At 45.0% G+C, this 13,905-nt stretch overlaps 1 protein-coding gene across 1 annotated transcript in view; it reads left to right on the plus strand.

Annotated features, from left to right (window-relative positions):
* The window catches only part of thsd4 (thrombospondin type 1 domain containing 4), a 198,173-nt gene that overhangs the window by 154,003 nt on the left and 30,265 nt on the right, over positions 1-13,905 (plus strand). Inside the window, exons 10-14 of the mRNA XM_084337554.1 lie at positions 2,730-2,905; positions 6,516-6,609; positions 7,409-7,609; positions 8,716-8,845; positions 9,521-9,725. Of these exons, the coding sequence (XP_084193680.1) occupies positions 2,730-2,905; positions 6,516-6,609; positions 7,409-7,609; positions 8,716-8,845; positions 9,521-9,725 (806 nt within the window). The remainder of the gene's footprint in view (positions 1-2,729; positions 2,906-6,515; positions 6,610-7,408; positions 7,610-8,715; positions 8,846-9,520; positions 9,726-13,905) is intronic.

Genomic DNA, 13,905 nt, shown 5'->3' on the forward strand with positions numbered 1-13,905 from the left:
GGTGGCATGGGAGGTAGCGGGCTTGGCTCGGTGGGGGGGAGTATTGCCCCTCGCCCCTCTACTGGGTCGGGCCCAATCAGATTCAAGATGCCCGTGTCGCTGAGTGCTGGACCCCGCGTGGGACGGACCTGGGATGCGGGGGAGCCCGGTTTCTAGGGGGGGGAGGGTGGGAGGGGGGGGGTTCCTCTTGCGGGGGTCTAGGAGGATGAGCGCAGCCGAGTTCAAGGGGCCCACATCATTGTACTGTTGTGTTATTGATGTTATTGTATATGTTGTGTTGTATGTCTATAAATGTTCAATAAAAATTTAAGTTTAAAAAAAAAGAAAAGAAGTGACTGGCTGCCTCCACATGTATCGGAGAGGACATGTGATGAGCTTCTATCCTCCCTACGACTGGCCAGTGGGGGGCACATGCGAACAACGATCAGGACAGGGGAGGGAGAATTGGCACGAGAGGAAAATTGGGATGGGAGAAAAATCACAGAAAAAGGGGGAGAAAAAGTAGACAATTTTTTTTTTAAATGGTAGGAAATATCTGACAGGATCAGCTTTTTAATTATAATTTTTTTTGTATCCACTTTTTTCTCCCCATTTTCTATTTTTCTCCCATCCCAATTTCGTATTTCCAATTCTTCCCTCCCCTGTCTTGAATGTTGCTAGACTATGCCTCCCACTGGTCGGCTGTAGTGAGGATAGAAGCCTTGCATCACGTGTCCCCTCCGGTACACGAGAAGGCAGCCTGTCGCATCTTTTCACTGCAGCAGCTCGAACTCTCAGTGGTGAGGAGTAACGCGTGGGAGGCGCACGCTGCCCCCGATACTTCCTGTTTCCGCCGCACCGGCGTCACCCAACCGACCTGTAGGAGTCGCTGTCCACATCGTCCAATCCCCACCCACCGGCTTTCCCACCCTCTAACACTGCCAATTGTGTTAGTATGACGGCCAGCCAAGCCGGTAGCAACGCAGAGAGCTGGGCTCGATACCAGCATCTCCTACGTTAGTGGCGAGCGCTTTGCCCACTGCGCCACTCAGCCGCACCAATTCATTTTGATTTGTATCATTATACAGTATATCACTTTATTCTCTAAGTCACAGCTGTTGGTCCAGTTGCAGGCAAAAGCTGGCAGCAGCGGGCAACATCTGCTTGTAAAATGTATTCGATTAGTATAATTAAAAGGCAAATCAGCTCGAAAGGGCATGTTTCCGGATTTCTCCAACGTGGCTATTATCTGTGGCCTGCATCGGTACAATTATGTTATTTGAGCTCCTCTTACATACATACATACATACACACTGTATAAATAATTGGTGTCTTTATAGAAGCACGGCGTGACACAGCAGTGTGGTTGTTTTCAGTGAGTGACTGGTGGAATGTCAGTGTTTTATTGTCGGAGACATTGGCTTAATGAGAGCCATGCCACTGCTCAGCAGTAGGTACGGGAGAGGCAGCGGCCGGTGCAGACCTCCCCCCCTCGCCTGCTCCCCTCGGGGGAAAGTGTGTAAACAAGCTTTCATTAGAGGACCTTCCCCTCCAGCCTCCCCATCCCTTTTAATTAAGGTGAGGAATTTCACCACTAACCAACACCGTGGATGATGGGACCTTTCTGTTCCGTGGTTCCCTTTTCAAGTCCAAACAACTCGGGTACCAAGTATTCTCTGCTTTTATGTGATCCGAATGTGTTCTTGTAGAATGACCCGCATGATCCAAGGACACATTTACATACTCTACATACACGCACACACTGTTATAGGCCTACTTGTGAGGACTGTTAACCACATTCCACTGACTATTCATTCCCTAGCACCTAAAGCTAAACCTAACCCCTAACCATAAAATGGCATATTTTAAAAGAGTGCACCAGCCAAGATGTTCTCATTCTCATCTGAAACATGTATAGTAATACAGGCGCACACACACACACACACACACACACACACACACACACACACACACACACACACACACACACACACACACACACACACACACACACACACACACACACACACACACACACACACACACACACACACACACACACACACACACACACACACACACACACACACACACACACACACACACACACACACACACACACTCCCCACACAATACATCTGTCAAGTGTGAGCTTAAATGTCTATGTGGACAATAGCTCCTTTCAGTGGCCGAGTTGATGTTGTAAGAGCTCCCCCTGAATGAACGCACCGTCCTTGGGATAAATACAGACGTTCTGGAGGAGCGATGGGAAGAATTCTATCATGAGCCACTTCTCCAAACCCAGCTCTGCTTCTCCTTCAATAGCCTTCTGTTCTGAGCCGTGCGTCTCTAATGTGCTTTTAGTTGCTCAAACACTTCTCCTACAAGGTTGTCTAACGTTTCACTTCTAATGCATTTCTAGTGGCCCCTGTTCTTAATCCGCTGAATGAATGGAAATGGACTTGAGCGATTCCATTACAGGATTTACATAAAGATTTGCCAGCACAAACAGACATGTTTGCTAAAAACAGACATTTCTTTGACGACGTTTATTCAGTTAGCAGTAATGACCTTCAAAGTGGGCAATTCAGCAAACGTTTTTACAACTACATTGCTCATTGCGCTTAAACGTTTTCACATTAAGCGGCAATTACGTGGAAGTGGCTGTCGCAGCTTCCTGCTGGTCCGAGTTCAACTTCAACGTTCATGGATTGTGACTGTAACATGGTTTTTCTTCCTTTCTCTTCCAGCTCTCCGGAGCCGAGCGGGGCGCTCCATCATCAATGGGAACTGGGCTATTGACCGGCCAGGGAAGTACGAGGGCGGTGGCACCATGTTCACCTACCGCCGGCCCAATGAAATCACCAGCACCACTGGGGAGTCCTTCCTGGCAGAGGGGCCTACCAACGAGATCCTAGATGTTTATGTGAGCGGGTGTTTATATGAGTGTTGGGTCAGTGTTGACACCACTTCTCAAAATGTTCACTCCTTAGTCAGTATGCAAGGTTCTAGAGTCCCTTACGGAAAAGTAGCATGGTGTTTCCAAAGAAGATGCCCGGCAAATACTGCGGCATGGTCATGCTGAACCTCCAAAAGGCTTTCGACACTGTCAATCACTCCATTCTGATTGACAAGCTAAAAGCAATTGGTTTTGATAGTTCATCAGTGAGCTGGATGCAATCCTACCTGGAGGGGAAAGAACAGATGGTGGAGGTAAACGGTACACTACCCCCCCCCCCCCCCCCCCCCTCCACAAGGAAGCATACTAGGACCGTTACTGTTCCTAATTTATGCAAATGACATGTCATCAGCTTGTGACTGCAACTTGTTCCTGTTCGCGGACGACTCAGCCCTGCTGGTCTCTGACAGGGACAAGTTTCAGGTTGAAAAAGCCCTCAGCTCTGAACTCAGCAGAATCTGCACCTGGCTCGCTGATAACAAACTATCATTACACTTGGGTAAAACAGAGTCCATTCTCTTTGGATCAAATAACAAACTCAGCAAGGCCAACAGCTTCTCTGTTACAGTGGGTGCCAATATTGTCACAAGGAAAGATGAAATTACATACCTGGGTTCCATTCTAGAGGAAAATATTTCCTGTGAACCAATGTAATCAAAAAAGTCAACCAACGAACAAGATTCTTGTACCGGATCTCCTCTCTGGTAAACAAGAATATCCTGAAGACTCAGGAGCACTCATTCAAGGGTACTACGACTATGCTTGCACCTCATGGTACCAAAGCACCTCAAAGGCACTAAAAACAAGATTACAAACATCACAAAACAAACTGGTCAGACTACTGCTTGACCTTAATCCTAAAACCCACCTCACCCCTGCCCATTTTGACAACCTAGGATGGCTTAGAGTAGATGACAGAGTACAGCAACTTGCAATGGGCCTGGTCTACAAGATACACTACACCACTAAGGTACCCATGTACATTGAAATACTACCCATGTACGTCGAAATACTTCCCAAAGGTCAGTGAATACCACAACCACCAAATCATGTTCAACCTAGATTCGGCTCAAACAAGGGACTAAACACGTTTAGCAATTATGCCACACCAATGTGGAATGCCCTACCCACAGCCGTAAAATAATGTGAATCCCTACCCACCTTCAAAACCGTTCTCAAAGAGCACCTACAGGAGGCTGCAATTCGAAACTGGCCCTGGTAAATGTCCAAACCTCCCCCCACCCAACCCCCTCCAATGTACAGTTTCTTCCCCCTCAAATGTATACAGTATATTCTCTTTTAGAAACTCGGTTTGTAAATAAACAGTACTTGTTACAAAGGGTCAGATTAAACCGAATATATATATTTATTACTTGAGATATATTGTATAATATTTGTATATCGTCTGGTATCCCTTGTATATTCTTTGTATATATACACGGAATATCCCTTTACCTAGGTACAGGCCAGACCATAATATTCGTTCTCCTATTGGACAGCGACCCCTAGGCGCCAACGGCCATACCCCCAATGGCAAGTTCAAAGCCACCGCCAAGACATGTCTCAACATGTCCAGGTTTGCGCAGTAATACGAGACAGAACTGAGGTTGGCACTAGATTATTCACCTTACGTATAAATACGTCGCAGGTGGATACAGCAGTTAGTTGACCCAAAACGTTGAAGCCTTCAACACGATACAACGTGCCGTGAAGTGGGCCCCTTTGCCCCTAAACAGAGCCTTGAGAACCGCGTGCGAATAGATAGCTAAAGTGTCAGAGTTTAACGCTGTATCGTCGAGTTCGACTTATTCTATTGTGAAGTAATAGTCTATTATTTATAGTGTATTGTGCGGCTACCGTTCTCCGTGACCATCATTACCACCGGTTCGTCGTACTCTAGCTAGTGCACTTATCCAGGCTGGGCGGCCTAAACTCGTGCCGCCATCCGAGGAGTCCTAGACGAGAACCGTTGGATATGTACACCGGAGAACCTACACCGGCGAATGCAGAGCCTTTTCCGGCTAGATTATATTGCTTTGGTACTGTGGCTGCTGGAGCAGAGAATCGTCTACCCCACTGCTGTGTGGGATCTACCCGGTGAGGAGCATCATCGAGCCCGCCTCTAGGACCACAGAGGCTGGCTAGCTTTCATCCATGCTGTCGCGCATACTGGAGTATAGCTGTTGCTTTGTCTACGGACCAAGGGATTATTGCACTGGCTCCTGTATCTGGAGCCTCTTTATCCGCGTTGATCCAGACTTTGCTCCCGACCATTCCTCTACCCTGCTGGCTTACAACCGGAGGGAACCCCTTAGTATCTCCAGCTGACTACGAGTGTGCCTTATGTAATTCTTATGCTACAGGTGGCGTCAGTTATACCCATCTTATTATGCTCATGGACTTACGCTCTTGACCTACTTAAGTGTTCTTCGCCTTATAAGCGCAATTCATAATTCTCATTCTGTAACCTATCGTTGCTGCTCTAATAATAAATACCTCTAAATAGAACTTTCTTTGTCAAGCCGTATTCTTGTGTGGGTGTTCACCAGATATACCGTGTACTGTATGGCCAGTAATTAAAGTACATAACTAAGTAGTGGTTTAATGATACCATACTCTCAATACAGTCAGGGAATTGTACCCCTAAGTTACAGTACTGTATATTTGTATATCTTGTATGTCATAAATGTCTGGATGTAACAGTACTGTACTGTATATCTGTATGTCGTGTATGTCATACATGTTATGATGAATTGAAAATGGGGGACCCTGATGTAAACAAGATGAAAGTCTTTCTCTGGTCTGTATCCCCTTAACAATTGTGTGTATTGAGCCGTACTGTATTGTACCCATTCTGCAATCTGTTAATATAATTTTCAATCAATCAATCAAACTATGATGGTATGATGTAAATACCATGATATTACTATTGGTATCATGGCTTAAAGTGAACCATTGTATTATTTAAGACAAGATAAGATAATATAAGATAAGATATTCCCTTATTGATCCCCTTGGGGAAATTCGGGTGCCATAGCAGCATGGGGAGGGGGGAGGGGGGAGGCATAGGTATGGGCATGGTAATAGTAGAAAGACAGTACAATTTTATCTGAATAATAAATAAAAAAAATTGTACCATGGTCATACATGACTTTTACCATGAATAATTATATATAATAACCCAGCTCTCCAGTGATGTCATTGATGCAAAATTATCTGGTGAATTGGCATCTCTTGAATTTGGCCAATTAGTAAGTGTCAAAGGTGAAAGTGAATAGCAAATTAGATTGGTTATTCCTGTTTGTGCCGGAAGTGAACATGCCCTTTCATACTAAGGGACTCTGAGTACAAGGAATACAGTTATTATCCAAAAATAAAATAGAAATACTAAGCATTACTTGGGGAAAGAAATTGTAAATGCATTGTGTTGGTAATACATAGACGATGTATTACCAATAAGCAATAACAATGGTCACCAATATCTCATTTCGGTTGGACTTTAAGATTACTTGGGAGTTGCAAATAATTTCACTTAACTTCAAACACGGCTACAGTACTGTCATATCTTTCCCTTCAGATGATCTACCAGCAACCAAACCCAGGTGTGCATTATGAATACATTCTCCCTTCTGACAAACCAACCATCCCTCAGTATCCATACAAGCCAGATGGTAAGACATAACATCCATCCATCCACTCAACCATCCATCCATTCATCCACTCAGCCAACCATCCATCCACTCAACCATCCATCCATCCACTCAACCAACCATCCATCCACTCAACCATCCATCCATCCACTCAACCAACCATCCATCCACTCATCCATCAATCCATCCATCCACTCAATCATCAACCATCCATCCACTCAATCATCAATCCATACATCCATCCACTCCGCCATCCATCCATCCATCCATCCACTCAACCATCCATCCATCCACTCAATCATCAACCATCCATCCAATCAACAATTCATCCATCCATCCATCCATCTATCTATCCATCCAATCATCTATCCATCCATCCATCCACTCAACCATCCATCCATCCATCTATCTATCCATCCAATCATCTATCCCTCCATCTATCCACTCAACCATCCATCTATCCACTCAACCATCCATCCATCCACTCAACCATCTATTCACCCTTCCATCAATCCACTCAATCATCCATTCATACATCCATCCACTCAACCATCCATCCATTCAACCATCCATCCGTCCACTCAACCATCCATCCATTCAACCATCCATCCGTCCACTCAACCATCCATCCATCCTTCCACTCAACCATCCATCCTTCCACTCAACCATCCATCCATCCATCCATCCGTCCACTCAACCATCCATCCATCCTTCCACGCAACCATCCATCCTTCCACTCAACCATCCATCCATCCACTCAACCATCCATCCATCACACCGATCTAATCAGTCAATCTGACCTACTTTGCTCACCCCTCAGGGAACACTCTGCATGGGCAGGACCGTTACAATCACCATGGCAACACTCACCAGGAGGGTTATGACCCTGCGGGAGGAGGGGGGAGGTACCCACCCCACACCTCCGACAACCAGGTGCCGGCGGTACAGCCGCCCAGACGCCAGAGAGAGTACAACTGGAAGCTGGCGGGGGCCACAGAGTGCAGTGCCTCCTGTGGGAAAGGTCAGACATGTATTAGCCCTGATACAGGACCCTTTGGGAGTCTGCTCGTATATCTCTCTCTCTCCCAAAGAGTCTTGTCTAGCGCCACAGAGCATTCACTCTACAATAGTCAGAGAGGTCTGTAATGAAAAAAAACTACATCAAATTTCCCAAACTGATGTCCATATTCTGTCACTTGGGTGGCAACAAGCGCTATATCGCCTATGCACAAATAAACATTTAGACGTAGTTAAACACAACGTATACCTCAGAAATCTCCACCGGAACAAAATGTGCTTCCAAGCAATACACTTTGCGAAAAATCAAGGCCATCTTTCGTTCCAGTGGAGAAGGCACCTCAACAGTGGTTGTTGATGGAGTCTGTGGAGAGTCACTCGCTCGCCCCCCAGCCCCCCTCCCCCCACATTTTTCCAGCTGGTTTGGGTGATTTCAAGCTGGTGACCCTTGCAGTCACAAGCCTTCCTCTAACCGTTGGGCTTACCACTGTCCCTACTGGATATAATATAGTTTCAAGTTCAAGTTTCAAGTTTCTTTAATAGTTGTCATACAGAAGTACAGAATACTTTCATACAAAATGCTTCTTACTGTTACGCTCCAGAGACTGTGCTAGACAAGATAGTATCAAATAACATAGTATAGCATGTAATTTAGAAGTAGAAAATGAGGTCACAGTGTTCAGTATAGACATATGTACAATGTTCGATGCAGAATAGACGTAACTGAGTTACCATATAATATACAATACTATGCAGTGTACTAATGTACAATACTATATAGTGCAAGATATAGATATAAGATATAGCACCTACAACTTGACCTAATCATTTCACAACGGTCTATTACTGTAGATTGTTTCTGTGGTACAGATTCCAGGTGCAGGATTCAGTGTATAAAGACAGATCAAACTATGTGTGTGTGTGTGTGTGTGTGTGTGTGTGTGTGTGTGTGTGTGTGTGTGTGTGTGTGTGTGTGTGTGTGTGTGTGTGTGTGTGTGTGTGTGTGTGTGTGTGTGTGTGTGTGTGTGTGTGTGTGTGTGTGTGTGTGTGTGTGTGTGTGTGTGTGTGTGTGTGTGTGTGTGTGTGTGTGTGTGTGTGTGTGTTCTTCAGGTTTCAGACACTCCATTTTCCACTGTGTCCAGCGGCTGAACCATGAGCAGGTGTCAGATGGCCTGTGTGACGGCAACACCAGGCCCAGTCCACAGGAGGAGCCCTGCAGCCTCCAGCCATGTCCTGCCTTGTGAGACTGGTTCTCTCTCACTCCTACACACACTGCTGGTTCCTATATAGAGTCCTAAAAGATCCACAGTGCTAAAGCCAGTTAGGAAAGCAGTCGGTAGCACAGTGCGAGGAGCCGGGTCCTCGATGTACAGGAAGCTGCCATGTTTATGCACTTGCCAAGTGCCACTTGGTCCAATGATCAAGTTACAATGGATTATATTAGTTAACCATCTGGATAATGAAGTTACAATCCATGAGTCCCGCAAATGAGCTTGGCCCATAATCAGACTCCACACAAAAATATATTTGATAGTCTGGTTGAGTTTATTTGATGTAAAATTAGCCGACTGAGTAGCGTAATCATGTGAGTGGGTGTCCTGCCCTCCAATCATTGTGTTGACAGTCTTGAGTGAAGTACCTGTAAACCAATCACTATCTGTTCTTGGACTTGCCCATGCCTGCTGGGTCAAATGGTAGCTAAGTTGCTAGTTCGACACCCTAAGGCTAATTATTAGCTGTATGGGAAGACGGTCCGGCTGAGTTGAGGACAAACCACAAATCTGTAGAGATTTTATTTATTTTTCCATACCATTTGACCACATCATACCATAACACGTTTGGCCATGGTGCCACAGTGTGTGCCATACATTCCACACCTAATGTATCTCTCTAAACAATGGGCTCTTGTGAGCAGCTGGGACATAGGAGAGTGGTCGGAGTGCAGTAAGACCTGTGGCCTGGGCACGCAGCAGCGGCAGGTCCTGTGCCGGCAGGTCTACGCCAACCGCAGCCTGAACATTCACACCAGCCGCTGCCGCCACCTGGAGCAACCCGAGACCACCAGCACCTGCCAGCTGAAGATCTGCAGCGAGTGGCAGATCCGGACCGAGTGGACCGCGGTGAGTGGCAGCTGTCAGGAAGTTTAGGAAGTGGAAGGCTGTAGATGAGCACAGAGGGGGGCTAAATAAAGGCGGACAATAATTTACAGGGAGTTACAGTACAGTACAGTATAGTGCCGTACAGTACGGTGCAGTACAGTACAGTATAGTGCAGTACAGTGCAGTACAGTATAGTGCAGTACAGTATAGTGCAGTGCAGTACAGTGCAGTATAGTGCAGTACAGTGCAGTGCAGTACAGTACAGTGCAGTGTAGTATAGTGCAGTACAATACAGTGCAGTGCAGTATAGTGCAGTACAGTGCAGTACAGTGCAGTGCAGTACATTACAGTATAGTGCAGTGCATTACAGTGCACACGATGACCCACTTTGAGCCTGACATTGATATTTTCCAAATCTTCGACTTAAAGCTTAACGCTAAAGCTCTGACTCTTAAAGGAACACGCCAACATTATGGGAAATTCCCTTACCGTCTTCTCCAGAGTCAGACAAGAAGCTGGCAATTCTACTCCGTCTTTGGGAGCTATCCACTAAGGACATATACTTTGCCACTGACTTTTTAAATGTTACGGACTCGTTTCATTTCACCCAGCACATCTCCGGTCCGACGCATTGCAAAGGCAACACGTAATGTACACGTTAGACCTTGTGTTCACGATCGGGTTAAAAGTCAGCAATGTTAGCACAGAGGAGTTATTGGTGTCCGACCACAGTTGTATTTTGTTTAACCTATCTTTTGATAATGACTTTGTTCCATTGAAGTGTGTTAAAAGCTCTCGTATTGTCAATAGCACAGCTATAGATAGCTTCCTTGCTAGCTATGATAGGAATGTATTGGTGTCCTCTGTTGATGATGTAAATTCTTTGGTTCACAAATTCAACACACACTGTGCGGCCATTTTAGATGACTTAGCGCCCCTAGCAATATGCAGCGTTCGTCCTGTGAACCCCTCCCCCTGGCTTGACAATAACATCTGTGAGCTCAGGCGTAACTGCCGCAGAGCAGAGAGACGCTGGAAAACCTCTAATTTAGAAGTTTATCGTCTATACCTCAAAGAGCTGAGGGCTGAGTTTAATAACTCAGTAAAGTCCGCCAGGGCTGCTTATTTCAGTCATTTAATCTCATCCAACAAGCACAATCCCAGAGTATTATTTAAAACCATTAACACGCTTGTCAGCCCCCCCCCCCCCCTCCCCCTACACCAGTGCACTTTTTTGTCACCAAGGTTGCTAATATAATGGCAAACATCACTCCTTCTCTATCCCCCCTTCCCCTCCATCCCATCACTCAAGCATCCCTGAGCAATTTTTCACTTGTCTCTCTGGATGATCTCACCATTTTAGTCACCTCCATTAAGACCTCCTCGAGCCCCCTAGACATCCTTCCTACATCAATGTTCAAGGACGTTTTTTGCTATGTTGACCCCAGTCTAGTCACTATTATAAACTCATCCCTAGCCTCTGGTTCTGTCCCAATCTATTTTAAGGAGGCAGTCGTACAGCCACTCCTCAAAAAGCCCAACCTAGACCCCACCATCCATAACAACTACAGACCCATCTCCAAGCTGCCTTTTGTATCAAAGGTGTTAGAAAAGGTTGTAGCCAACCAGCTCACCACCCACATGTCACAAAATAACATCTCTGACGAATTCCAATCTGGCTTCCGCAAACTCCACTCCACTGAATCTGCCCTTCTCAGAGTATAAAATGATCTCTTGATGTCTGCTGACTCTGGCGAATGCTCTGTTCTGGTCCTGTTAGACCTGAGCGCAGCGTTTGATACAGTCAACCACAGCATCCTTTTGGACAGGCTCAGGGAGTGGGTGGGCATCTCTGGGAGCGCTCTAAAATGGTTTGCCTCTTATCTAAGGGAGAGAACGTTCTCGTGGCTGTGGGTCCTTTTAAATCTGACCGCACCCCACCCTCTCATGTAGGGTACCACAGGGATCGGTGCTAGGACCACTCCTTTTTGCCATTTATATGCTTCCTCTAGGCCTCCTCATCAATAAATTCACCGGCATTAAATACCACTGCTACGCAGACGACATACAGCTACTTTGCTCTTTTAAACCTGATAAATTGGAGAAACTCAGCCTTCTCCAGGAGAGCCTGCTCAGCATTGAGAGTTGGATGGGGAGTAACTTCCTCTAGTTAAATGCTGCAAAAACGGAGGTGCTGATCGTAGCTGCTGAAAAGACGACAGCTAGAGTGGCCACTCACTTGGGGTCCCTTAACACATTGGGTGCCATGCAGTATGCCCATCTTTACCACTCTCTGCCAGTGCTGTAAGCCTATGGAGTGGCTCACCTTCTTTGCAGGGCTATAACTTTTAAAATATTATAGCTATATTGACATTACTATGGCCCATTCAACATTGGGTATCTATCGTTCCGGATGTGGGAACGTTATATTTTTCCATTCATACATTGTCGTGTTAGTACCGTCGAGAATATAAGAATGTTTTTAGACTGTATAGCAGTAACTCCTAGAATGCGCGCTATAGGCCCCGACGTGTATTATACATTATCGATTGGCGTTTCGTCCCTATGCATGCTATATTAAAGATTTCAAATGCATATGATCGCTATACATTATGCTCCATCATGCGTGAAGGAAAGGGGGGGGGGGGTCGTTTATGATTCCTTGATTGTCACTAACGGCTTTCTTTAGTAAGACACCATACGTTGATCGGACAGATTGCAATGAAATAATAAATGGACAATCGAGCTGGAAATAACGTTAGATTTCTCTTACCTCTGGCCGATGCGTCTGGAGAAAAGAAATTCGATCTGCTAGATCCATTTTCCCTTTGTATGACGCAATAAACGGCGAAAGCTTATTGATTCTTGCGTCTTGAAAGCAATCCAATGCACTCGAGGTGTGTATATTGATCCACGTTACAAGATATCTCTGGCGGAGCTTTTTCCCAGATGCACAGAGCGCCACTTCCGGTTTAGAGTGGAGTGTAACTCGCCCGAAATCCACCAGGCGGCGGTATTGAGGCGTTGCAATATCAGACAGGGTCCAGCTGGCTCCCGGAGGCTTCCTGGATGAATTATGAATGCCAATAGCGAATAAAAGAAATAACGATCATAACAACGAGTTTACTCGTTGTTGGCACTCAGCGCATGGCTTAATGTGTTAAAGACAACATACGCCCCCATCTGAGAAACCTGGGTGTTTTGACCAGGCCATGAACCTAGACAAACATGTCAAAACACTCACACGCACCTGCTTTTTTCACCTCAGAAATATTGCAAAACTACGCACCATCATATCTCACTCTGAATTAGAACTGTCCGTGCATGCTTTTATTTCCTCTAGGCTTGACTACTGCAACTCACTTTTCACCTGTCTCACCAAATCATCCACAGACAAACTACAAATCGTCCAAAATGCTGCAGCCAAGCTACTCACAAGGTCAAAAAAAATCATGTCACATCACTCACACAGTGCATTTGGCTCGCGGAGCAGTCCGCACTCCTGACAGCACTGTTGGCAGATATCAGGAAGTGGAAAAATAAGCCAGAAATGAGGCATAGACACAAAATACAAATTAAGTAAGCTCTATACATTACGGAGTAAATGAAATACAATACGAAATTAACGGAATACTAATGGTGAAAAATACATTATGACACATTGCGTCCTGTGTTTTTGTCACTATCTTTCATCATTGCATATGTTTGTAATGTCCTATTCCAATTACATTTGTCACTTATAATTGTATTCTATTGTGCTATATTTAATTTAGTTTATATCCCATTCAATTGTATTCAATAATTGTATACAGCCCTGGCCTATATTTGATTTCATAATTATATTATATTCTATTGTGCTTAACTTAGTTCATATTTAATTTTATATTACACCACCTCTTTATTGTGATTATAACCTAACCCAGCACCCAAATGAGTGAAGGAGAGGAGTTATTTTTCATTTAATATTTAATAATAATAATAACTTCATAATAATAATAATCATGACGTTGCATTACTGCTGATCAGCACGCATATCAGAAATAAATGTTTACTGTATGATAATCTCAGAACCAAGCATTGCAATTACATGGCTTAGTGTCAAGTCAAGTCAAGAGTTTTATTTGTCACGGCATACAAGTATACAATGAAATGCGGGGGGTCTTGCCCGCAACGATGTGCATAATACAATAATAATAATATA

Source organism: Notolepis coatsorum, assembly GCF_963971535.1.
Source record: "Notolepis coatsorum genome assembly, chromosome: 20".
Classification (NCBI taxonomy): Eukaryota; Metazoa; Chordata; class Actinopteri; order Aulopiformes; family Paralepididae; genus Notolepis; species Notolepis coatsorum.